Source organism: Esox lucius, chromosome 17 (assembly GCF_011004845.1).
Source record: "Esox lucius isolate fEsoLuc1 chromosome 17, fEsoLuc1.pri, whole genome shotgun sequence".
Taxonomy (NCBI): Eukaryota; Metazoa; Chordata; class Actinopteri; order Esociformes; family Esocidae; genus Esox; species Esox lucius.
In genome coordinates this window covers 42,934,761-42,962,738 of record NC_047585.1, presented here as the reverse complement: position 1 = coordinate 42,962,738, position 27,978 = coordinate 42,934,761, and the positions used below count along the sequence as shown (strand labels likewise).

At 43.4% G+C, this 27,978-nt stretch overlaps 1 protein-coding gene across 2 annotated transcripts; it reads left to right on the top strand.

Annotated features, from left to right (window-relative positions):
• Window positions 1-165: 165 nt before the first annotated feature.
• cers5 (ceramide synthase 5) lies at window positions 166-27,978 on the top strand. 2 transcript variants are annotated; one of them, XR_003777254.2, is made up of 11 exons: window positions 166-702; window positions 12,440-12,548; window positions 13,660-13,790; window positions 16,442-16,499; window positions 17,779-17,829; window positions 18,177-18,269; window positions 19,640-19,768; window positions 21,335-21,441; window positions 23,562-23,718; window positions 25,765-26,448; window positions 27,115-27,228. XR_003777254.2 is itself a non-coding variant. In XM_029114073.2 (10 exons), the coding sequence occupies exons 1-10, from the start codon at window positions 530-532 to the stop codon at window positions 27,298-27,300; spliced, it is 1,194 nt and encodes a 397-aa protein (XP_028969906.2). In that variant the 5' UTR covers window positions 171-529; the 3' UTR covers window positions 27,301-27,978. The 2 variants fall into 2 exon arrangements, 1 of the variants encoding a protein (XP_028969906.2); XM_029114073.2 differs by lacking the exon at window positions 25,765-26,448 and having other exon boundaries at window positions 171-702; window positions 27,115-27,978.

Below are 27,978 nucleotides of genomic sequence, written 5' to 3'. Positions count from 1 at the left end.
TCTGACACTTTTCTGCTATGATAACAGTTAGTTTTTACTTTCACTTTTTCTTTGCAGTACTATAGATGACCACGGGGTGGTGGTCATGACCCTGTTTAGGTTTTTTAGTCAACTTGGGTGGTTGGGTTAAAAGAGATAGAAAGCTTGTTGCTATGTCTACCAAAACTCTAATCAGCTAAAGAAAATGTTCTGCATCATATTATACGTACGTGTCCTGATTACACGATTGATTTTATCAATTGATTATCATGATAGCTAGTTTATTATTCTGATAAGAAAACGGTGGCTGCGGGCTTGGAGATGGAGGCTGGCAGTCAACAGTAAAGATTCCATCAATACAATGCCTTTGTGAATACCCAGCTAGCCGCGGGAGGTGGGGCCCTTTTCACTTCCTCAATCCAACAACCATCACGGGCACAAGACGTTTCTGGAGGACTTATCCAACACGCGCTCCTCAAAGGAGGGGCGGTGGAAACGTTTCCCTCGTTTTTAGGATATATTTCTTTAATCGACACTACTTTTGGTGACCATGGCTGCTCTTTCAGCCTGGTTTTGGAACGAGAGATTTTGGCTCCCACATAATGTAACTTGGGCTGATCTCGCAGACCCAGCGCCGGGTGTGGAGTATCCAAAAGCCGGTCACTTGCTCTCTGCCTTACCACTGGCTTTGGGGATCTTCGTGGTCAGAATACTATTTGAGAGGTATGTTCTGCTTTTCCATCTCATGTCATTACATCCTTCAGCTGTTTTATGTAAGTAACAATTCACCCGGCCGTGCCAGAGTCTTTACAGCCACACATTCAAGTCTTGTATAAAACGGATGATGAACCAAAGGGTTGGGGTACTTGCGCCCCTTCCCATGCTAGCCATGCTAGCTAAGCTAACCCGTTGCCTTGTTTCTGTTTGTTTTTCAGTTCCTAGAGTTAGCATTCTGCCAAGTCAACGCAAAGCTCTTGGCAATTTATAATTGGTAATAGATAATTGTATCTCATTGTGTTTCATATAAATGTTACCAATCCAGTTTTTCCTTAGCGTGAAAAATCTTAGTGAGAGTACTGTAGTCATATATATTCGAACTTGATGAAAGAGTTGAGTCCGTATAGTTCTCAAGGCAGGACCAATCTGCAATGACCTTTAATGTTAAATATTTATTAAGTGGTAATAACATTTAACTATGGTTTAGATATAAACAGTGCTCACAATGTATGTAGGTTTGCTGCTATTTAAATAATGCGTCGTCAATCAGAGCTAAATGGCAGCGGAGAGTAAACAGTTATACATTAAACCGTTATATACTGTTATAATCCGGTTACAGTAACAGCATTTAGCAGGGCTGAAGGATAACATATAAATCCGTCAGTATGACAAGTCCTACCCATTTCGCCCATGCATTGTTACCTAGGCGGCCTCAGGCCTGCTTGAGGAGTGACATAGTCAGATATAACCTAGTTCAATCAACCACATCATAAGATCCATGTACATAGGCAGTACTGAGTGAATACATTCCCGACGTGGTGCCCCGTGGGAATTGAACCCAAAACCTCTAAACACCATGGGTTAATAAAGGCACCATGGGTTAATTGTAGATTGAGGGGGGACGTGGGTCATGACCCCCACAGACAGGTCAATTTGACCCCCCCCCCCCCCCCCTCAAGAAAAGAGTGAAAATCCTGGGATCCGTTTACCCCGAGACCCCCACAATAGGCAATACAAACTTACTCCCCCCCGGTGAGGGGCTTGCCACTTGTGAGCTACACTAAAGAGGGACAAAGAGCAGTCGTTGCTTGTTAAACTGGCTGACTGTATAAACATGTTGTGACAAGTATAGAAAACATGCTTTGACAAGAATCCCTCTTCTCTTTGTCGAGGGCTTTCTCCTTTACCGCTGTGGGCTGTTGCACGGCTCAAGGGTTCAGGGGTTAGTTCGATTTTCAGCGGTGGCTTTGAACATTGTGGACATTTCACCACATTGGTTACATTTTCGTGACTCGCGATAATCCTAAAGCATCTCAGACTTCTGCTTTAGAACGGGACTAACCATTGCGCTTCATTCACAAGAAACACTGTCCGACTTCGTGGTCACGGGGTGAGACCTGATCCTAGTTCAGCACTTCCCAGAGACGCCCAGGGTCCTCACCCGTCACCAGTGCATAGAGATGTATTCCGAGGGCTATGATTGGTTTCTGGGCGTAAATGACCTTTATCCTCCCTTCTCATGTGAATACATTCCCGATCCGTCACGGGTCACCACGGCCCAGTCCCATGATGACGTCAGCAGGCATCTCAGCTACCGTCTGGCTCCATCATTTATTCATCAGAGACTTCTGTCCGGATACGGCCGGGGTTGGGTTTTGGTTCTTCTCCAGGTTAAGCTGTCCTCCAGGTTTTAAAATTGAACAGCACTCTTCAGGATGTTGGTGTTTAGCGGGTATGGTCCATATTCTACTAGGCATGTGCCTTTTAGGAGGTTTGTGTTCTCCTCTGAAGATACTTTAGCAGTTTTTCTGCATGTAAAGTCTACCTTGGGTGTTTGTCCCGTTTGGTGATTTATTGTTTAAGTGGACCCCAGACTTCACGTAGCAGATGCTCTTGTTCATAGCAACACACAGTGGGGTGAGGGACTCCATAATCATACTGTCTCTTTGTGAGGATTGAACCTGCAATCCCAATGTTTAACTGTGCACACTATATCACACCTTGCAGACAACTGTAGAGCGCTTTCTTGTTCTCCCTCCACCTCCCCCCTCTCCTTTCTCTCAGTCACACTCTCTGTCTCCCTCCCCTCTCAGTCAATCTCTCTCCTACCTCAGTCATTCAACTCATTTTATTGGCAATTTACTTTATTGGCAATCACAATGTTTGAACAACATATTAACAATATATATACATATATATATATATATATACATAACAACAACAGAGAACCAAACATTGGTGGAAAACAGTGAGACAGGTGTGTGCTTGGTCAGACACTGTCCCTCAATTTGTGGCAGGCAGCAACATACTGCGCTGCCCATACACAGCTCTCCACACTGCCCATACACAGCTCTACACACTGCCCATACACAGCTCTCCACACTGCCCATACACAGCTCTACACACTGCCCATACACAGCTCTACACACTGCCCATACACAGCTCTCCACGCTGCCCATACACAGCTCTAAACACTGCCCATACACAGCTCTACACACTGCCCATACACATCTCACCACACTGCCCATACACAGCTCTACACACTGCCCATACACAGCTCTACACACTGCTCATACACAGCTCTACACACTGCCCATACACAGCTCTCCACTCTGCCCATACACAGCTCTACACACTGCCCATACACAGCTCTACACACTGCCCATACACAGCTCTCCACACTGCCCATACACAGCTCTCCACACTGCCCATACACAGCTCTCCACACTGCCCATACACAGCTCTCCACACTGCCCATACACAGCTCTCCACACTGCCCATACACAGCTCTCCACACTGCCCATACACTCTCCATACTCTCCCCCAATAGGATAGGCAGCCTTTCCTCATCAGAAAGATCCCTAAAACCTTTAATGATCCCTTCAAGAATTGGGAAATTGTTATTTCTGATAGATTGGGACTTTTTACATTGTATCAGGAAGTGCAGCTCTGTATCAGTTCTGCTATGGTGCAGTGGTCACACAGCCTCTCCTACAGGGAGCCAAGTTTTTCTGTGCCGTCCCTTCTCAGTGGCAAGGCTGTGGTCACTGAGCCTGTACCTTTTCAAGGTTTTGATCAGTCACCATGTCAAATAGTTTGCCATTGTGTACTGTTGGTTTAGGGCCAGATAGCACTGCATTTTGCTTTGTGCTTGTGTTTCCCAATGGGTAATGTATTTTTGTTTTAACTGTTTTGTTATTTGGTTAGTTCTGATTGCTTGTATGTTCTGATCCTGAGGCCTCCGTGTGTTAGTAGAACAGATTTGGAACAGATTTGTGAACTAAGCCCCAGGACCAGTTGAATAAAGGGACTTTGACCAACTCTTGGTATTGCAGGGCTTGGTGATGGTATGAGCGGGGGTCACTGTATTTTAAGTGTTTCCAAAACTTAATTGCTCTTTTTTGTGTTTTTGGACCCCACGCCTCACTGCCATAGAGGGCAATTGGTTTCGATTATGAATGAAAAAATGTTTTGCCAAATTGTAATAGGTATTTCAATCTGAATTTGTTTTTTAATGGCGTAGACTGCCCTGCCTGCTTTGTCTCTCAGTTCATTCACTGCTTCATTTAGGTTTCTGGTTGAGCTTATTTTTAAACCTAAATAGTTTTATTGTGTGCAGTATTCTATATGTGTCCCTGAGATCTGGCTCTACTCTGGAAAATCATTATTTTTGTCTTTTTTGGGGTTTACTACCAGTGCCCAGGTCTGGCAGTACTGCTCTAGCAGGTCCAGGCTCTGCTGTAGAACATGTGCTGTGGGTGACAGCAGGCACAGGTCATCTGCGAAGAGCAGGGATTTAACATCTGAACTGTGGAGACTAACAACAGGGGCTGAGGATTTTTCTAAACTTCTGGCCAATTCGTTGATGTAGATGTTGAATAGTACAAGGCTGAGACGGCAACCCTGACGAAGGCCTCGTCCCTGGTTAAATGATTCGCTTTGTTTTCTGCCTATTTTGATGCTACACATGTTGCCAGTATGCATGGATTTAATGTATACTGTATGTATATATGGTGCCCACCTCTCTCTCTCTCCCTGTCTCTCTCTCCCCTCTCTCAGTCACTCTCTCTTTCCCCTCTCTCAGTCACTCTCTCTCTCCCCTCTCTCAGTCACTCTCTCTCTCCCCTCTCTCAGTCACTCTCTCTCTCCCATCTCTCTCAGTCACTCTCTCTCTCCCCTCTCTCAGTCACTCTCTCTCTCCCCTCTCTGTCACTCTCTCCCCTCTCTCAGTCACTCTCTCCCCTCTCTCCCTTCTCTCAGTCACTCTCTATCTCCCATCTCTCTCAGTCACTCTCTCTCTCCCCTCTCTCAGTCACTCTCTCTCTCCCATCTCTCTCAGTCACTCTCTCTCCCATCTCTCTCATTCACTCTCTCTCTCCACTCTCTCAGTCACATGTATTATGCTAGTTGCTAGTTCTAATATGAGTGGTGTTCCTTATACACTCACAAGCCCACACAGATACACACACACACACACACACACACACACAGAGAGACAGAAACAATCACACACAGATACACAGAGACAGACACAATCACACACAGATACACACACACAGAGACAGACACAATCACACACGGATACACACACACACACAGACAGGCACAATCACACACGGATACACACACACAGAGAGACAGACACAATCACACGGATACACACACACAGACAGACACAATCACACACGGATACACACACACAGAGACAGACACAATCACACACGGATACACACACACACACAGACAGACACAATCACACACGGATACACACACACACAGAGACAGACACAATCACACACACACACACACACACACACACACACACACAGAGACAGACACAATCACACACAGATACACATACACACAGAGACAGACACAATCACACACAGATACACACACACACAGAGACAGACACAATCACGCACAGAAACACACACACAGACACATGTAAACATTGGTTATCAGGCTGTGGCATAGCTCTTATCAATATCCTAATGTTTAAGGACTTTATGGCTTAACATAACAGTTGACTGGCTGTAGGTTTAAAGTATAGCTTCTTTAAATGTTGAGTCAACATGACAGAAATGTATACAGTGTCATGGGTTTGAGAGGAACACGTGCAGAGGAAGGTGATCTTGTCAGAAAGCTTATGGCCCAATCCTCTGACTGTTCTCACATTTCACCAAGGCTCCGCCCACCTCTGTTTCACCTTTTCTCCTCACTTTGCATGTGTGCCAGTTCTCTCACCCTGTCTCTCTGTCACCCTCCCACTCACTCTATTCCTCTGTCTCTCTCACTCTGTCTCTCTCACTCTTTCTCTCTCTGCCTCCTTATCTCAATTCAGTTCAATAGACTTTGATATGGAAAGTTAGGTTACATACATTCTCAAATTATACATAAAAAACTGCAGTTAGACTTGCTCTTCATCTCTCTCTGCCTCCTCTCCCTCGACATCTCCTTCCTTTCGTTCTCTAGCTCTCTGCTTTTTCCCCCATTTTCTCTCTCTCGTCTTGTTCGTCCTCTCTCATTCTCTCCCTCTGTCTTTTCGTACGGGGGACAGGGTCTGCTTAGGTCTGACGGCTGTATGCCCAAAAGAGGAAGCCATTTCTGCCACTGACTCCACTCCTACATGTGGCTCACATTCGACCGGCTGTGATCCTCACTGATAAGACCAATAACTGGATTGGCTTGTGCAATATTCATTCACTAGATTTGCCTGGCAGATAAACACGACCGAGGACTGAAGAGACAATAGCCTCTATTGAATAGCGTTTGATCTTGTTAAGTTGAATAACCTTTTCTAGTCTATTAGCCCGTTATAAGCCAATTCCCCATGAGAATAAACCTTTGGCAGTTCACCAGTTATCAGGCGTGTCACATGGGCTTATCTCTTACATCTACCATTTACCTTTGTCAGTATTAGTTATTCCATGTCTTCTTGGCAGAGCCCAACCTTTTTCTCAGCAAGGAGAACAAAAACAGTTTAGGAATGTGGTTTCTTACCCTTATGCCTGTCACTCCTAAACAGTTTACCTTTTATTTCAGTGGTTCTTAACTAGGTCTGTCTCTGAACCCAAACCGCAACCTAATATTGCCTTTTTACATAAAAGCTTTTTGGAGAAAACTATTATGTTACATCTGAACTTTTTTCAGTTGTATTAGACAAGGGCACAGCAATCTAACCTGTAGCTGGTATTAAATAATACAATAAATCAAATTAAATCAACTTTGGGTCATGACCCTCCAGTTGAGAACCAATGTTTTTGTCTCTCGCCGTGTCAATCTCTGCCATGCACACTCCTAAAGACTACCTTATGTTCATAGTTTAGGCCTGAGGTAAGATGTTCAACTGTCAGATGGAGAAACAGCCTGGCTTGCTCAGGTTGCCCCACCTCCATCGCAGCTCTTCCATACTGTGGTGTGAAAGTCAAAGCATTTACAAGCTGTTGTAGGTGGAGTGCTGTCTCTTGGTTGGCAACACGGCCAGATTTAAGGGCTGCTGGAAATAAAATAATTATCTGGGTTTGGTTGACCTTGTCTTGCTCCGTGGACCAATGGAAAATAACATTTAAAATATTTCTCATGGTAGTCGGACCCAGGTCTGCTGCTTGTGTTTTTGTGGTTGGATTCGGGAACGACAGTTCTATTATGTTATGACTCTTTCGCGGTTACCATGACAGCTGCTGTTATTCTTCCTGCTCAGACCACCAGAGGTAGCAGGCCCCGCCCACTGACCTTCCACTTTATTAGCTGTATTTCAGCAATATGGCAGAGGTTAATGGCTGTTCATAGTACAGCCCTTTAACTGTGGTGTATTGGCCACTACTCCTGAGGTGCCTTATTGCTATTATAAACCCATTACCAAGGCAACTAAAACAGTAAACGCTGTATTACTGCGTTCAGCCAATCAGCATTCAGTCTTAAAACCATCCAGTTTTGTAATATGTAATGGAACTCTGCTAATACTATTAGTACTGCTACTAGCCTACTCCTGCTACTACAACTACTAGTACTATGTTACTACTATTGCTACTACTACTGCTAATACTATAAGTACTGTTACTAGCCTACTCCTACTGCTACAACTACTAGTACTATGGTACTACTACTATTGCTACTACTACTGCTAATATTATTAGTACTGCTACAACTAATTTTAATTTTATTACTACTAGGCAACTATTACTGTTGCTACTTCTACCACTACTACAGTACTACTATTACTATTGCTGCTTCTACTACCAATTCTACATTACTACAAATCCAACTATAATTCTACTACCACTAGTACTACTACCCGTGCTACTACTATTAAAACACATCAACATAACACTACTACTACGACCATCACACATCAATACAACACTACTACTACTACTACTACAACCACACATCAACATAACACTACTACTACTACTACCACCACACATTAATATAACAATACTATTACTACTACCACACATCAACATAACACTGCTACTACTACAACTACCACACACCAACATTACACTACTACTGCTACTACTACTACCACACATAAACATAGCACTACTACTACAACCACACATTAACATAACAATACTTCTACAACTACCACACACCAACATTACACTACTACTACAAATACCACACACCAACATTACACTACTACTACTACTACTACCTCACATAAACATAACACTTCTACTACTACAACTACCTCACATCAACATAACACTACTACTACTACTACAACTACCACACATCAACATAACACTACAAATACTACTACTACCACACATCAACATAACACTACTACTACTACTACTACCACACATCATCATAACACTACTACTACTACTACCACACATCAACATAACACTACTACTACTACTACTACTACCTCACATAAACAACACTACTACTACTACCACACATCAACATAACACTACTACTACTACCACACATTAACATAAAACTACTAATACTACTACTACCACACATCAACATAACACTACTACTACTACTACTACTACTACTACCACACATTAACATAACACTACTACTACAACCACACATCAACATAACACTACTACTACTACTACTACCACACATCAACATAACACTACTACTACTACTTCCACACATAAACATAACACTTGTACTACTACTACTACTACTACAACTACCTCACATCAACATTACACTACTACTACTACAACTACCACACATCAACATAACACTAAAAATACTAATACTACTACCACACATCAACACAACACTACTACTGCTACTACTACTACTACCACACATTAACATAACACTACTACTACAACCACACATCAACATAACACTACTACCACACATCAACATAACACTACTACTACTACTACCTCACATAAACATAACACTTCTACTACTACTACAACTACCTCACATCAACATAACACTACTACTACAACTACCACACATCAACATAACACTACAAATACTACTAATACTACTACTACCACACATCTACATGCCACCCTCTGGGATTCTGTGATGCTGTTAATTTGCACAACCAAGTCACAGAGAAGGTACAATATTTTTCCTACATTTCTAAAAAATAACATTCTGATCAAATGTGCGAATTCATTGAATGTGATAATAATAAGTGAAGTATTCAGTATTGAGAGACTTTCTAGTGGTCATGACCCTTTTCTGAAAGGTCCCTGTTCAACCAAATGCTCCAACATGGGACCTGTTGGTACACAGAGATTGCAGGTTGACTGTAATCTCCAGGCTGTTGGCAAACATACAAGACATCCTTGTCACTGACTGTCAGATTAAATATTGATTTAATCTCTTCACACACTGATCCAGTAGGTTTAAGATTATACAGTATATTCACTGAGAAAGATAACAAGGCGAACCCCCTCTCTATTGGTAGTTCTTTCAGCCAGATTAAATAATGAATGTATTTAATATATTTATAATCTTCAGTTCCCCCTGAGAAGCCAGAACATTACAAGCTACATTAAACTGCCGTGTTCAAACAAGCCTAATTGAACTAATAGCTCTGATCGTTCAACTAGTTTAACAAAACTGCCAAAACTGGAAAGCTGTCGGTTCAAGAGCGGCCACGTTCAGCAGAATAGATACCACTGTCCAACGTGGGTTTGGCACATCTTGTGTGTTGGTCCTACTAAATCAGGCACGTATTCCTATCTGTTACGTTGTTCCAACTGACCTGGGCGGCAGGAGTTATACCGGCCCTCTGAGGTGTTTCGAAGCGTCTTACATCATTTCAGGGAAGTGTTTTTCCTTTCCTCGTGTTTTTTATGACGTGTCTAACTAACCATTGTGCTTCATTCTGCAGTGAGAGGAACGGGAGTGGGGAGGGGGGGAGGGAGGGAGGGAGGGGGGAAGGAGGGGGGAGGGAGAGAGGGAGGGGGGAGGGAGGGGGGAGTGGGGAGGGAGGGAGGGAGAGGCATGAGGGAGAGGATTAGGGTTGTGTTTTTAATTCCTTCACAAACTGGTCTGAGTAGTTTCAGAAACAAGATCAGATAAAAATGTGAGAACCCTGATTACAGATTCAAAAGTGATTCTGTGTTTCAGAGCGGCGAGTGCCAGGTGTTTCAGAGTGGCTAGTTTGCCGTGTTTAAAAGAGGCAAGTGCGTGTGGCTTTGGGGCTCACCCAAAGTTAGGCTAACAGAGATAATGGTAATGTTACTGCATCCCATCTGTCGTGTCTCAGACACCTCTGTGAGAAGTGTGGTGGTGTGACACTGGTCTGCTTGTTTCATGTTAGCCGTTTTTGTTTATCCAATAACAGCCTGGGGGTCTCTACTCTAGTCTTGTCATTATTTTGTTTCACTGTAAACAGAACAGGCTGTAATAATGAAAAAGAGCTAGCAATACAAACAAACCGAAGGCTGATGGAAACTCCTTTCAAGTGTGTAGAGTGTGCGCTGGCCCGTTTGTCTTTACGCTTTCCAACCCATCACTAACAGACTGTGGTTTATGAAAACACATCTCACTTCTACATTTCAGACCACTGACCTCTACTTACAGCAGCATCACTGGTATAGATTCAGGTCTGTTCTGATCCTCTGATACAGGAGAAGTCTGGTCTGTTCTGTATGACCTCATTGTTCCTCTATACAGGAGAAGTCTGGTCTGTTCTGTATGACCTCATTGTTCCTCTATACAGGAGAAGTCTGGTCTGTTCTGTATGACCTCATTGTTCCTCTATACAGGAGAAGACTGGTCTGTTCTGTATGACCTCATTGTTCCTCTACACAGGAGAAGTCTGGTCTGTTCTGTATGACCTCATTGTTCCTCTATACAGGAGAAGTCTGGTCTGTTCTGTATGACCTCATTGTTCCTCTATACAGGAGAAGTCTGGTCTGTTCTGTATGACCTCATTGTTCCTCTATACAGGAGAAGACTGGTCTGTTCTGTATGACCTCATTGTTCCTCTATACAGGAGAAGTCTGGTCTGTTCTGTATGACATTATATTTACTCTGATACAGGAGAAGTCTGGTCAGTACTTTATGACATCATAGTTACTCTGATACAGGAGTAGTCAGGTCTGTACTGTATGACATCATAGTTACTCTGATACAGGAGAAGTCTGGTCTGTACTGTATGACTTCATAGTTACTCTGATGCAGGAGAAGTCTGGTCTGTACTGTATGACTTCATAGTTACTCTGATACAGGAGAAGTCTGGTCTGTACTGTATGACTTCAGAGTTACTCTGATGCAGGAGAAGTCTGGTCTGTACTGTATGACTTCATAGTTCCTCTAAACAGCAGTAGTGAGGTCTGTACTGTATGACATCATAGTTCCTCTGTACAAGGATAGTAGATCTCTATTGTATGACATCTTAGTTCCTCTGATACAGGAGTAATTAGGTCTGTACTGAATGACATCATATACCTCTAAACAGCAGTAGTGAGGTCTGGTCAATGTATGACTTCATAGTTCCTCTAAACAGCAGTAGTGAGGTCTGTACTGTATGACATCATAGTTCCTCTGATACAGGAGTAATTAGGTCTGTACTGTATGACATCATAGTTCCTCTGTACAAGGATAGTAGATCTCTATTGTATGACATCTTAGTTCCTCTGATACAGGAGTAATTAGGTCTGTACTGTATGACATCATATACCTCTAAACAGCAGTAGTGAGGTCTGGTCAATGTATGACATCATAGTTCCTTTATACTGGAGTAGTCAGGTATGTACTGTATGACATTATTCTTCCTTTGATAAAGGAGTAGTCAGGAATTTTAGAATACTAATGGTAATGCAGGAATCGTGCCAGCCGACTACATGTGTGTTTTGAATAACAACACAATCGATGAGCTCTATAGTTGTGTGTGTCCTGACGAGAGCTGAACAGATACTCCTGACAGGTTTGAAATTCAACACTACTGTTGTTTTCTCCTTGGGGTTTAAGGCCGGGTGTCTCTGTAAAGCACTTTGTGACAACTGCTGTTGTAAAAATGGCTTTATAAATACATTTGATTGATTGGTTTAGACGAGTCTATGTGCAAAGGTTTTAATGAACAAGGTAATGGACAGTGACAGCAATGAGAAGCTAGACCCGTTCCTTCCAGCAGGACACCGTTGACCATTGGCTCCACCGATGGTCATGCAGGTTCAAAGCAAGTGTGAGTGAGGCGTGGTTGCCGTGGAACAGGACAAGCCCTGCAGACAAGCTCCATGCTTTAACTGGGTGTCCCTGGTGACGGCTCTGCTGATGTGTTCCGCAGGTTCGTAGCCAGGCCATGTGCTTCACTCCTGCACATCCATGCCGCCTCGGCGTACCGGCCAGCTGCACCCAACAAAGTCCTCGAGATGGTGTTTGCTTCCATTACAAAGGTACTCTAAGCTAGCTCGCTGACACGTGAGCGTGCGCACCCACATTCACACGCGCACACACGCACCCACCACCAATGATGAAGTATTTCAGGTGTTTATGTCCTTCAATAAGGAACTCTGTGCTAACTTATACACACACCCAATGAGGTTGTCATGGCGAAGGGCAGGCAGGACACAAGGCGCAGAGTGATGGAAAGTAGTCATTCCACCAAAAAATAGGGTCCCCAATTAGAGACAACAAGATGCAGCTGCCTCTGATTGGGGAGAGTAGAAAACAGATGCGCAGAGATGCCTAGAGGCATCAGGTCCTGGCTGTGACCCCCAGGCGCATAGAAATGCCTAGAGGCACCTTTGGCATCAGGCCCTGGCTGTGACCCCCAGGCTCATAGAAAGGCCCCAAGCCAGGATCTGACAGATGTGTAATGAGGTTTGAGAAATTTGTATATTTAAGAGGCCTTATTACATTTATAAAAGGTTTAACAAAGTGATAGTAGCAGTAAAAAATGATGTGATGTCGTACCCGTGGTATATGCTCTTATATACCACGACCATCAACCAATCAGCACTTTGGAATTTAAAGCGCCTGGTTTATAATGTTTATTACATCATACACTTGCTGTGAAACACACAAACGCTCGTGGAGACACACACACACACACACACGCGCGGTATTAGAGAAGGTTTTCCACGTGTTCACATCCCTCACAAAGGTACTCTTGCTTCCTTCTGTTTCTGCCAGACCATCCCCTTTTCATGTGTGCTAGAACACAGCTCTGTTTCACAACAGCAACACGAGTCTGGCCGGCCTTGTGGGATTACTCACCTCATTCCTCTTTCCTCATATACGTCTCTGTCACTGGCCTTTAAGTGGTTGCAAAGATCAGAACCATGGCCATCGAAGCTGCCCTCTGTCACTGTGGTCCTGTGTTTTGGAACAGCCAGCTGGGAAATCTGAGGGTCTTAGATGTGATAACATGTTATCGCTCTTACTTTTTACTTACTTTTCAGGTTTTACAGCATCACGTTTTATTTATTTGTCTCACATCACTGCTATGTTATTATTTGTTCTCTCTCTGAGTCACTCACGTGTTCCACTCTGTCCCGTCCCTAGTGCCCAGACAAACGCCATCTGGATGGGCTGTCGAAGCAGCTTGACTGGGACGTGAGGAAAGTCCAACGTTGGTTCAGACAGAGACGCAACCAGGAGAAACCCAGCGTACTAATCAAGTTCTGTGAAAGCATGTATGTTCTCACAAAATTAGTTTTTGACACTGACATGTGGTTGTAGTAGTTTCCCTGTGTCAGTGTCTTTGTGTGAGTGTGTGTGTCAGTGTCTTTGTGTGAGTGTGTGTGTCAGTGTCTTTGTGTGAGTGTGTGTGTGTATCAGTGTCTTTGTGTGAGTGTGAGTGTGTGTGTCAGTGTCTGTGTGTGTGTGTGTGTGTGTGTGTGTCAGTGTCTTTGTGTGTGTGTGTCAGTGTCTTTGTGTGAGTGTGTGTGTGTGTGTGTGTGTGTGTGTCAGTGTCTTTGTGTGAGTGTGTGTGTCAGTGTCTTTGTGTGAGTGTGTGTATCAGTGTCTTTGTGTGAGTGTCTGTGTGTGTCAGTGTCTTTGTGTGAGTGTGTGTGTGTATCAGTGTCTTTGTGTGAGTGTGTGTGTGTGTCAGTGTCTTTGTGTGAGTGTGTGTGTGTATCTGTGTCTTTGTGTGAGTGTGTGTGTGTATCAGTGTCTTTGTGTGAGTGTGTGTGTGTGTCAGTGTCTTTGTGTGAGTGTCTGTGTGTGTCAGTGTCTTTGTGTGAGTGTGTGTGTGTATCAGTGTCTTTGTGTGAGTGTGTGTGTGTATCAGTGTCTTTGTGTGAGTGTGTGTGTGTGTCAGTGTCTTTGTGTGAGTGTCTGTGTGTGTCAGTGTCTTTGTGTGAGTGTGTGTGTGTATCAGTGTCTTTGTGTGAGTGTGTGTGTGTGTCAGTGTCTTTGTGTGAGTGTGTGTGTGTGTCAGTGTCTTTGTGTGAGTGTGTGTGTGTATCAGTGTCTTTGTGTGAGTGTGTGTGTGTGTGTCAGTGTCTTTGTGTGAGTGTGTGTGTGTGTGTCAGTGTCTTTGTGTGAGTGTGTGTGTGTATCAGTGTCTTTGTGTGAGTGTGTGTGTCAGTGTCTTTGTGTGAGTGTGTGTGTGTATTTGTGTGAGTGTGTGTGTGTGTGTGTGTCAGTGTCTTTGTGTGAGTGTGTGCGTGTGTCAGTGTCTTTGTGTGAGTGTGTGTGTGTGTGTCAGTGTCTTTTTGTGAGTGTGTGTATCAGTGTCTTTGTGTGAGTGTCTGTGTGTGTCAGTGTCTTTGTGTGAGTGTGTGTGTGTGTCAGTGTCTTTGTGTGAGTGTGTGTGTGTGTGTCAGTGTCTTTGTGTGAGTGTGTGTGTGTATCAGTGTCTTTGTGTGAGTGTGTGTGTGCGTCAGTGTCTTTGTGTGAGTGTGTGTGTGTGTGTCAGTGTCTTTGTGTGAGTGTGTGTGTGTGTGTCAGTGTCTTTGTGTGAGTGTGTGTGTGTATCAGTGTCTTTGTGTGAGTGTGTGTGTGTATCAGTGTCTTTGTGTGAGTGTGTGTGTGTGTCAGTGTCTTTGTGTGAGTGTCTTTGTGTGAGTGTGTGTATCAGTGTCTTTGTGTGAGTGTGTGTGTGTATCAGTGTCTTTGTGTGAGTGTGTGTGTGTGTGTCAGTGTCTTTGTGTGAGTGTGTGTATCAGTGTCTTTGTGTGAGTGTGTGTGTGTGTGTCAGTGTCTTTGTGTGAGTGTGTGTGTCAGTGTCTTTGTGTGTGTGTGAGTGTCGGTATCTTTGTGTGAGTGTGTGTGTCAGTGTCTTTGCGTGTGTGTGTGTATCAGTGTCTTTGTGTGAGCGTGTGTGTGTGTCAGTGTCTTTGTGTGAGTGTGTGTGTGTGTGTCAGTGTCTTTGTGTGAGTGTGTGTGTGTGTGTGTGTGTCAGTGTCTTTGTGTGAGTGTGTGTGTGTCAGTGTCTTAGTGTTTAGGTGTAATTTTGTGGGTGTGTGTGTATTAGTGTCTTTGTGTGAGTGTGTGTGTCAGTGTCTTTGTGTGAGTGTGTGTGTGTGTCAGTGTCTTTGTGTGAGTGTGTGTGTGTGTGTGTCAGTGTCTTTGTGTGAGTGTGTGTGTGTGTATCAGTGTCTTTGTGTGAGTGTGTGTGTGTATCAGTGTCTTTGTGTGAGTGTGTGTGTCAGTGTCTTTGTGTGAGTGTGTGTGTGTATCAGTGTCTTTGTGTGAGTGTGTGTGTTTATCAGTGTCTTTGTGTGAGTGTGTGTGTGTGTGTGTGTGTGTGTGTATCAGTGTCTTTGTGTGAGTGTGTGTGTCAGTGTCTTTGTGTGAGTGTGTGCGTGTATCAGTGTCTTTGTGTGAGTGTGTGTGTTTATCAGTGTCTTTGTGTGAGTGTGTGTGTGTGTTTGTGTGTGTGTGTGTGTGTCAGTGTCTTTGTGTGTGTGTGTGTGTGTGTGTCAGTGTCTTTGTGTGAGTGTGTGTGTCAGTGTCTTTGTGTGAGTGTGTGTATCAGTGTCTTTGTGTGAGTGTGTGTGTGTCAGTGTCTTTGTGTGAGTGTGTGTGTGTATCAGTGTCTTTGTGTGAGTGTGTGTGTGTGTATCTGTGTCTTTGTGTGAGTGTGTGTGTGTATCTGTGTCTTTGTGTGAGTGTGTGTGTGTATCAGTGTCTTTGTGTGAGTGTGTGTGTGTGTGTCAGTGTCTTTGTGTGAGTGTGTGTGTGTCAGTGTCTTAGTGTTTAGGTGTATCTTTGTGGGTGTGTGGTAACAGTGTAAATTCAGAGGACAGAGACAGGCACATTTCCCTTTTTTATTTTCTTTACTGGTATCATTGTTTTGCTTCCCCTATCTACCACGAGTGCTGTCTTTTGTTTTCAGGTGGAGGTTTACATTTTACCTGTGCATTTTTACCTATGGGATCCTCTTTTTATGGCAGGTGAGAGTGTCAAGAGCTTGACAGGGGAAGTGTTTATATATATATATATATTCATATATATTAATATATATATATATATATATATATATATATATATATATGCAGTGGATATAAAAAGTCTACACACCCCTGTTAAAATGCCAGGTTTTTGTGATGTAAAAGAATGAGAGACAGATAAATAATGTAAGAACCTTTTCCACTTTTAATGTGACCTATAGTGTGAACAATTCAATTGAAAAACTAACTCTTCAAGGGTGAAAAATGAAAAATAAAGACCTTACAATAACCTTGTTGCATAAGTATGCAAACCCTCTTATAACTGGGGATGTGGCTGTGTTCAGAATAAACCAATCACATTCAAACCAATGACATTTTCTTAGTTGCATCTCAGAGCGAAAGCCATGGTCCGCAGAGAGCTTCCAAAGCATCAGAGGTTATCATTGTTGAAAGATATCAGTCAGGAGAAGGGTACAAAATAATTTCCAAAGCATTAGATATACCATAGAACACAGTGAAGACAGTCATCATCAAGTGAAGAAAATATGACACAACAGAGACATTACCAAGAACTGGACGTCCCTCCAAAATTGATGAAAAGACGAGAAGAAAACTGGTCAGTGATGCTTCCAAGAGGCCTACAGCAACATTAAATGAACTGCAGGAATTTCTGGCAAGTACTGGCTGTGTGCTACATGTGACAACAATCTCCTGTTTTCTTCATATGAATGGGCTATGGGGAGGGTGGCAAGACAGAAGCCTTTTCTTACAAAGAAAAACATCAAAGCTTGGCTGAAGTTTGCAAAAACAAACAAGTCTCCCAAAAGCACATGGGAAAATCTGTTTTGGTCTGATGAAACCAAGGTTGAACTTTTTGGCCATAATTCAAAAAGGTATGTTTGGCGCAAAAACAACACTGCGCATCACCCAAAGAACGCCATACCAACAGTGAAGCATGGTGATGGCAGCATCATGCTTTGGGGCTGTTTTTCTTCAGATGAAACCGGGGCCTTAGTCATGGTTGATTCAGATTTCAGTTTGTTTTTCAATTGAATTGTTCACGTTTTAGGTCACATAAAAGGTAGAAAAAGTTCTGACATGATTTATCTTTGTCTCATTCTTTTACATCACAAGAACCTGGCATTTTAACAGGGGTGTGAAGACTTTTTATATGCACTGTTTATATTTATATATATATATATATATATATATATATTTATTTGTGTAAAGGTGAGACATGACGTAACACTGACATGCTGATGCGGTTGTCTTTTTTCGACAGTCGACCTGGTTCTGGGATACGCGTCACTGCTGGTACCACTATCCCTACCAGGTAAGACCTGTCGCCTGGTTTTCCGTCATGTTATTACATTGGACTTGCTGTACTAGTGGTCCAGGCAGAGAGCGAGTTATTGTCAGTTAGAATGTTATTTTGTGTTTGGTGTAATGTTACTGGACCTTGGTGGAATAATTGTCTAGTTAAACACACAGAAAGACTTTTCATCTGATGGCCATATAATGTTGACTTTTCATCTGATGGCCATATAACGTTGACTTTTCTTCTGACTTGATGCCTCCTCTTTACATTTCAACAAACAAAAATCTGAACAGTATTTAAATTAGGGCGTGTGAGCATGCAGAGACCTAAACTCTGTGTGGCCTTTACGTGTACCCTTGCAGGTCCTGACCCCTGGTTTGTATACCTACTACGTGACCGAGCTGGCTTTCTACTGGTCCCTCATGTTCTCACAGTTCACCGACATCAAACGGAAGGTGAGACGACCAAAAGGGCATCCAAATGACTGGTCATGGCGATTCAGTACCGTGTTACAGATGCAGGAACTGAAAGGCTGTTTTCTACAACGGCAACATAAATCTGCAACAACGGGAAATATTAATTACTACCTGGATTATAATGAATGGACATTCTTGTAGTGGATCATACCAGAGTGGGTTCATTTAGTTGCTGTGAAACTGGAATTTTTTTCATGTCAGTGAAAAGAAAATGAAAAAAAATTAATATACCACTTCCTGAAATGACTATATCGTATTGAGCAAAACCTGGTTTGTGGCCCACAGGATGCTGTGTTCTTTACAGTTAGAAAGCCACTGATTTTTAAGCGTAAATTAAGTGACACTAAACAGGTTTACTATTTTGCCGAAACATTGCTTGTTAGGTCTGAAGCTACTTATTCAAATGTCTGGAGAATGAGCATGCTACTTTTAATCTTTCTATACATTTTAATAGTCATTGTCAGTCAGCACATTGGTACTATGTAGCTGTTTTGATAAGAGTTTGGCTTTTGCGCTTTTAATCCTGGGGTTGTGGGTTAGGGTTGCCATTTGTTCAGGAAACGTTATTCATTGTGACGGTTCTGGCTTACAAATGCTGTTTGTTTCAGCAAAGTGGACAGAACAGACGGCCCTGTGATACCAGGATAGAATATCTTGTTTTCTAATATAATTATTTAAATTCCGTCACGGATTCCAAGGAATGAAGGGAATCCGTGGTGGCCGAAGCTGCAGTTGGAATTCTTAAACTCTGTAAAGCATGTCCGATTTACCCAGTTTGGGCTCATTTGAGACTTGTGTGTATTAGTGAAGAATACAGCCACTGTTTTTGCCAGACTAACGAACAAGAAAAATACCAAGTAGTTCAAATATATGGAACTCCTCAAACCAGAGCGGCTCTTTTAATTCCTCGCCCTTTCGTATCATGCCACAAATCCAGTCTAGTCACACTCTGGTGTGCAATCTAAACTGATCTATTTGTATTTTTTTTACGGTTATTTTACCAGGTAAGTACTAATGAGAACACAGTCTCATTGTCAGTAATTACCGGAGAGAAATAACTGTTAAATGTCTTGCTTCAGGTACAGAACCACAGGTTTCACCCTCACCTTGCCAGCTCAAGGCTTTGTTCTAGTTAGTTTTCTGTGTGTAGGTGGGTTCATGTGTTAGGCTTCTTCTTAAGGTGAAACCCTCACCCTAATGGCTTGCAGGCTGTTGCTGTAAATGAGAAAGTGTTCTTACGTGATAAAATAGTGGTAAAAATGTAATAGCATTCCTGAACTACCCTGTTAACTGCTCTGTAATTGCCAAGTCGCTGTCTTCAAACCGATTGGTTGATCGTGTGATTGCAGGACTTCGTCATTATGTTTGTCCATCACTTGGCAACAGTGAGCCTGATCAGTTTCTCCTACGCTAACAACATGCTGCGTGTGGGGAGCCTGGTCATGTGTGTCCACGATGCATCCGACATCTTGCTGGAGGTAACACACACTCTCTGGCTCTGTTCCACTGCACACACATGCACGCACACACACACACACGCACACACGTATGCACACACACACCCACACACAGGCTCTGTTCTACTGTATACACGCCTGCGCACACACACACCCTGGCTATGTTCCACTGTACACACACTCATGCATGTGAATGAGTTGGCCGTGCGTTTCACCGATACGCCCGTGTGGATATTCAAGTGCAGCCAGAGTTGGAATTCAAAGTAGATCTAAAGTTAGTACATCGATTTTTTTCATGAGGGACTTGAAGATACAGGATGCATAGAAACAATCAGAACCCAGCAGGACCAGAGACAGCCAGCCACGAGACACGCCCACATTCTTTCATATGTTGGAGACATTTTTGACTTTTTTTGGCCCCCTCTGTGACAAGAAAACATTAGCCAAGTTTCGATTTGGTGTGCCCTCTCTCTGTGAGGGGAGGGGCACTAAGCAGACCAGATTGGCTTTCCCACAATAAAAAAATGTTTTGCCGTCTCCTTTCACTACTGTCTGTAAATTGAGCTTGTGCCCTGGCCTGATGTCTGGAGGCGTGAGACCTGGCAACAGCCTGGGAAATGGGGAGTGGTTGATTTTGAAAGGAGACGTTCTGCTACGAATGGCCATGTTCACACTGGCAGTTTAAGTGGTTCAAACCTTTGTTGTCATGTAACCAGAACCAATTCAAATCTTTGGATATTTCAAGTCTGGATACTTGAAACCACATTTAAAACTACATTCTCTGAATTTGAGACTGGTTTGTGGCCATGTGACCGTCTGAATGGGCACAAACCATATTTTGCCTTTCAAATATTTTTAGACAGTTATTTGGCATCTGTTGCTGCTAGTTGCTCAGTTGGCGGTTTGACCGGGTCATGTGGTAGTGTACTAATCTTGTGAGTTAGTAATTGTGCTAGCAAGATAAACACCTTTTCAGCTAGCCTTGTAACGACTGTCATGACGCGTCGAAAAGCGCAGTTACCCTGTGATGACCCTGGAAAGAAACGGCCACGCTGCATGGCAGATGTGACCTGCTACCCGCCTCCGAGGAGGGAGGAGGCACGAGCACAAACAACAATAAACACATGGCCGTTGTCACGGTGACAGCTAGAGCGGCCATGTCAGCCCATGACTGCGGTCTCCACACAAACACACGTCCGTAAATGTGTCCCCTCGTAACCCGCTGTTTCAACGACTAAACTGATTTAATCAACAGGCCTGATTTGAGCGTTCAGGCCTGTGGGGTTAGCCTGCCCTTCGAGGGTATGCTCGACGGTGATTGTGCAGACACATCAGCCAAATGAATCCGGTAACCGTGACCTTTCCGACCTGCCCCAGAAGTCCCTGCTGAGGTGCCGTCTGGTGGGCCTGGCTACTGAATACTTTTTAGGACACATCCTTGAATTATAAACACAAGCTGGATTAGAGGATTATTTATGCATTGTCATCCTGTCATAGCATTTGATTGCTGTATATAAACATGTTATTATGCCCCAATGTTAATTTTAAACGCATTTTAAACACAATTTTTATGACTTTCTTTTCCAGGCAGCCAAGCTGGCCAACTACGCAAAATACCAGCGCATCTGTGACTCTCTCTTTGTGGTGTTTAGCGCGGTCTTCTTCATCACTCGACTCTTCATCTTCCCCTTGTGGTTTGTACTGCTTTGTTTCTATGGTTACTACAGTTAGCGTATATTATCTAGTGTCTAATATGGCTAGTCTGTTGAAAAGCTATCTAGTGATCTAGATATTATCTATAGTCTAAAATGGTCTGTTTAGTATGTATAGAGACTACCTGTTCCTATACAATACTGACAGTTATTCTCAGTTGTCATCAGAAAGCCTTTATTATTAGTTAGTGAAACGCTAATACATATACATATACATATATATATATATATATACATATGTTTTGTTTTTGTTTAACAAGTCAATTAGTTGTTGTCAGTCGGGCTAACACACTTTGAACTGAGGCCATGCTCCACTGAATCCATGACAAATAGCAAGAGAATAGTATCAAAAGTGGTTGGAGTACTGTTAAAAATACATAGAAATATTGTTTTCTATTTGGACAAAGCACTGTGTGCTTCCCATGCAACTCTCTGTCTCTCTGACCATGTTTATGTGCTATAAAAACAAACCAATGACAGCTGTGATGGAAACAGTGTCTGTTCTGTGTATTTCAAATGTGAGAATGTATGCGGAAAATGGTTGTGGAAATACGTTTATGTGCCAATACTGATAGAAGGAATAACCTAGTTAGACCACCAGTGTTTTGTTAGCTAACAGTAAAATTCTTGGTGCTCACAAGGTTGTCACATGACACAGAGCAGAGGGAGTGGAATGTAAGAGCCTGTTACTCAATGGCGATGAATAACCATCACATCCAATAAACCAGGAAACACCTGATTATGTTCTGTGGTCCTGAGCGGAAACAAACCTCTTACATACACTACATCACTAAAGACTGGTTTGGCTAGTTTGTCCCAGTGGAAACAGACTACTTGTTCTGCAAATGGGATGGAAATCTAGCTTTATGTGTGTTGGCTGTGTGTAATGGCTGTGTGTGTTGTGTTTGTAATGGCTGTGTGTGTGTGTATTGTCTGTTTGTGTGTATCGTTTTATGTATTCTTTGTGTTGTGTGGGTGTGTATTGGTTGTGTGTGTTGTGTGGGTGTGTATTGGCTATGCGTACTGTCTGTGTGTGTGTATTGGCTGTGTGTGTGTGTATAGGCTGTGTGTATTGTCTGTGTGTGTGTATTGGCTGTGTGTATCGTCTGTGTGTGTGTGTGTGTTTTCTGTGTGTGTATAGGCTGTGTGTATTATCTGTGTGTGTTGTCTGTGTGTATAGGCTGTGTGTATTGTCTGTGTGTGTGTATTGGCTGTGTGTATCGTCTGTGTGTGTGTGTGTGTATTGGCTGTGTGTGTGTGTATAGGCTGTGTGTATTGTCTGTGTGTGTGTATTGGCTGTGTGTATCGTCTGTGTGTGTGTGTGTAATGGCTGTGTGTGTGTGTGTATTGGCTGTGAGAACTGTCTGTGTGTGTGTGTGTGCATTGGCTGTGTGTATAGTCTGTGTATTTGTATTGGCCGTGTATATCGTTTGTGTGTGTGTGTATTAGCTGTGTGTATCGTCTGTCTGTGTGTATCGTCTGTCTGTGTGTGTATTGGCTGTGTGTATTTTCTGTGTGTGTATTGTCTGTGTGTGTATTGTCTGTGTGTATCGTTTGTGTGTGTATTGGCTGCGTGTATCATCTGTCTGTGTGTGTGTGTGTGTATTGGCTGTGTGTATCTGTCTCTGTGTTTATTGGCTGTGTTTGTGTATGGGCTGTGTGTGTGTGTCTGTGTATTGGCTGTGGGTGTGTGTCTATTGGCTGTGTGTGTGTGTGTATCGTCTGTCTGTGTGTGTATTGGCTGTGTGTATCGTCTGTCTCTGTGTGTATTGGGTGTGTGTATCATCTTTGTGTGTGTATTGGCTGTGTCTGTGTGTGTGTGTATTGGCTGTGTGTGTGTCTATTGGCTGTGTGTGTGTGTATTGGCTGTGTGTATTGTCTGTCTGTGTGTATTGGCTGTGTGTGTGTATTAGCTGTGTGTATCGTCTGTCTGTCTTTGTGTGTATTGCCTGTGTGTATCGTCTGTCTGTGTGTATTGGCTGTGTGTGTGTGCATTGGCTTTGTGTATCGTCTGTCTGTGTGTGTAGGTTGTGGTTGTTTGTGTGTTTGTATGTCACCTGCATGTGTTCAGTCATTCATTAACCCTTCCTGTGTTGGTCCAGGATTCTGAATAGCACATTATTTGAGAGCTGGGAAATCATTGGTCCGTACCCGTCCTGGTGGCTCTTCAACTCCTTACTACTGGTACTGCAGGTTCTGCACGTCATCTGGTCCTACCTAATAGCTGGGATAGCCTACAAGGCCATTGTCCGAGGAAAGGTATGTGTGATACAAGAGCCTTGCCGAAGTACGTATGTAGTTACCACAGGTAGGACCACAGGTGAGACCACAGGTGAGACAGAGAGAGGTGGGTTCAGGAGTTTAATTAGGATCCCCGTTGGCCAAACAATACAACAGCTTGATATTGTGGGGTCCTAGATAAAGACAGAACTACAGACTGATGATTTGTGAGGTCCTGGACAAAGACAGAACTACAGACTGATGATTTTTGGGGTCCTGGACAAAGACAGAACTACAGATTGATGATTTATGGGGTCCTGGACAAAGACAGAACTACATACTGATGATTTGTGGGGTCCTGGACAAAGACAGAACTACATACTGATGATTTGTGGGGTCCTGGACAAAGACAGAACTACATACTGATGATTTGTGGGGTCCTGGACAAAGACAGAACTACAGACTGATGATTTATGGGGTCCTGGACCAAGATAGAACTACATACTGATGATTTGTGGGGTCCTGGATGAGGACAGAACTACAAAAGCATGTCAGTGGAGAGATGTGACGTGGTGCCCTACATGGCCTTAAGGACAGATGTGACGTGGTGCCTACATGACCTTGAGGACAGATGTGACATGGTGCCCTACATGGCCTTGAGGAAAGATGTGACATGGTGCCCTACATGGCCTTGAGGAAAGATGTGACGCAGTGCCCTACATGGCCTTGAGGAAAGATGTGACGCAGTGCCCTACATGGCCTTGAGGACAGATGTGACGTGGTGCCCTACACGGCCTTGAGGACATATGTGACATGGTGCCCTACATGGCCTTGAGTACAGATGTGACGCGGTGCCCTACATGGCCTTGAGGACAGATGTGACGCGGTGCCCTACATGGCCTTGAGGACAGATGTGACGCGGTGCCCTACATGGCCTTGAGTACAGATGTGACGCGGTGCCCTACATGACCTTGAGGATAGATGTGACGCGGTGCCCTACATGGCCTTGAGGATAGATGTAACGCGGTGCCCTACACGGCCTTGAGGACAGATGTGACGCGGTGCCCTACATGACCTTGAGGACAGATGTGACGCGGTGCCCTACATGGCCTTGAGGACAGATGTGACGCGGTGCCCTACATGGCCTTGAGGACAGATGTGACGCGGTGCCCTACATGGCCTTGAGTACAGATGTGACGCGGTGCCCTACATGACCTTGAGGACAGATGTGACGCGGTGCCCTACATGGCCTTGAGGATAGATGTGACGCGGTGCCCTACATGGCCTTGAGGATAGATGTAACGCGGTGCCCTACATGGCCTTGAGGACAGATGGATGTGGTCTGGACGTACTGCTCAGATTCAGAGCCCCAACTAATAGTATTATAATGTGGACTGAGGAAAGACGGACTTGAGGTTTATCTACATAAGGTATCTACTAGGGTACCTCAAAGCCAGGGTAGCCTGCTAGGTCATGATAAAGGAAATGTGTCTTATTACCTGAGTAGGCAGACAGATGGTAAAGGAAAGGTAAGTGTGAAATTTAGTAGAGCTTTTGAAAACCATCCCAAGGCTATTTCCAAATATGCCAGTATTCAGAACACTGCCTAAATGTCATTACTAATGTATCCAAATCACTTAATATGATTTATTGTAATTGTAATAAATCTCAATGCTCTGACTGCGGAAGGTATAACATGACAATAGAACTTTTAATCTTTCAACGTTTTGGGGCTGGCAGGCAGCTGAGAGGTTGCTAGAGATGGCGAAGTGAAAGGAAGTTAAATCTAACAGCTTCCTGATAATTGCTATGAATAAGAATTGTATTTTCTATTGTTACTGTTGTTTTAAACATGACTGGGTTAACTGCCTTGCTCAGGGACAAATCCAAAGATGTTTGAATATGCTCGTTCAGGTATTCAGTCTAGGAAACTTTCAGTTACTGGTCAGATGTTCTTACCACTTGACTACCTGCCACCCCTAAACAGTGTGTTCTCAGGCAACTTACTTCTTAGAGCATTTGTGTAATAACCTGAATTAAAAAAATCTTTATCTATTCCCCTTTCATTTTCTCTCCTATCTGCAGTGGCGGTTTGCTTCCTTTCTCTCTGGGGTGGAACATCCTGTCTCCCCAGCTTTGTTACTTCACAGACTTCTTTTTCTGTTTCTCTATTTCTTGTCCTCATTTTACAGCCTAACTGAGAAACCTACTGTCTCATAACTTCAGTGACAACTCTAACTGAGAACTTTTCTTTCTGACTTCTCTGCAGTCTAAATGACAAATGTACCTTTACTGTTTAACTGACAACTCTGCCTGACAACTCTATAATCTAACAACTCTATCGTCATCTGTCTAACTGAGAACACTATTTTCTACTGTTTAACTGACAACTCTCCCTTCTGCTGTTTAACTGACAACTCTCCCTTCTGCTGTTTAACTGACAACTCTCCCTTCTGCTGTTTAACTGACAACTCTCCCTTCTGCTGTTTAACTGACAACTCTCCCTTCTGCTGTTTAACTGACAACTTGAGGCTCTACTGTTCGTCTGACAACTTGAGGCTCTACTGAAGTGACTGCAAGCTCTTCGTTCTACTGTCTAATTGACAACTCTACTGTCTGACAACTCTACAGTCTGAGAACTCTACAGTCTGAGAACTCTACCTTCTACTGTTTTACTGACAGCTTTACTGTCTGACAACTCAACTGTCTGAGAACTCTACCTTCTACTGTTTAACTGACAACTCTACCTTCTCTGATCGGCTTTTGGCAGTAAGTCTTGTCTCACATTTCTTTCTGTTGATCTTGTGGTTTCATGAATATGAGCAAGGTGGTCCCACAATGTCTGTAAATGCTCAGAGACTCCATCTAGTGGCACGTGTGAACATGTGCCATTTCAGAGTGAGGATTCAGGAAATCTGTTCTACATTTTGACCAGTAATGGCTTACATATAAAGAGATCCTGCTGTTATACATTTATTTGTAAATAACCTGTTAAGCATACATGTTTGTCTCCATTCTCACCGGGTAACTAAACCATGTTTGCCTTATGTCTACCAAAAAATATTGACTCCTGTCCAAAGTATATCTGTGGATCAATTTTGACACATCCTTCAAAGTGTACTGTCTTCAGTGGTCTTCGTCATTATTCACTCGTAAACATTTCCATTGGCAATGTAAATGAGCGTCCTTGAACACTCGCCTCTTCCTGTCACTGCAATGTATTGTTACAGACAGGCTGTAAGTTTAAAAAAATAACAAAAACATTATTACATGAGGCGTGTAAAATTGCCTGTGAGTCAACCCCACCGTTTCCCATTAGAAGTTTACAACTTATTAAAAACGTGCACGACTTGCCACTATAATGTCCGCCCCTTGAACGTTTACTGTGCACGTGTGCTGGTCCTGTTTGAGAGTGTGTGTCCGTCTCTGCCTCAGGTGTCCAAGGACGACCGCAGCGATGTCGAGAGCAGCTCAGAAGAGGAGGCTGACACCAACGGTCGAGGTTTTAAAATGTCTCCCCCCCACAAGGAGAAAGAGAACGGCACCAATGGTCATGCTGTCCCCTCGAAGACCTGGTCACAGCAGATTGGCCGGCACGTCAGTAAGAGTAACAGATGGTGACACGGAGACGGGTCGTCTGGCCGAGTCACACTGTCGGGGCCGAGTCAGGAAGGGTCGTCTGGCTGGGTGACACGGCACGTCCACTAGCTGTCGAACTCTGCTGGGAATGGACAGTTTCGATAGGAAAGTATCAGCGCCTTATAGGGAGAATGGGGAATAACTTCCAGGCCTTTCCACTAGTTCATACTTACCTACAATAGGCCAAGGCCTAGATCTTGAATTGTTTTTCCTGCCTCATCCAGTCTCCGGGACGTTTTAGGACTGTTTCTTCACTCACCTCTGACTTCTGATTTTATAGTACTTTTCAGAACTGACAATGATCAGTGACTATGACAACGGATGTTAAATGAAGAGACAAAAAAATACTGTGATTAATCGAATCTCAACTGATTGCATTTTATACTGATGAGAAAACTATTTGCATTCCCTCACATTAAGTGAATGGCATTGTACTTATTGTTGAATTACCTTATGTCCATAAAATTGGTCCGTGGTTGGTGGTTTTACATGTCAACGTGATGCGGCCATTTGTTGAGAGATTATGTTCTCCGTGTTTCATTGAGAGGGACGGGAGGGAGCTGCTGTAATTGTTCCGCTTTGTCTTTTGGACTGTTTTATTTGACCAATTGCATACGAGACAAATGTTTATTAAATTTTTACGTTTCACGTTGTAAAATG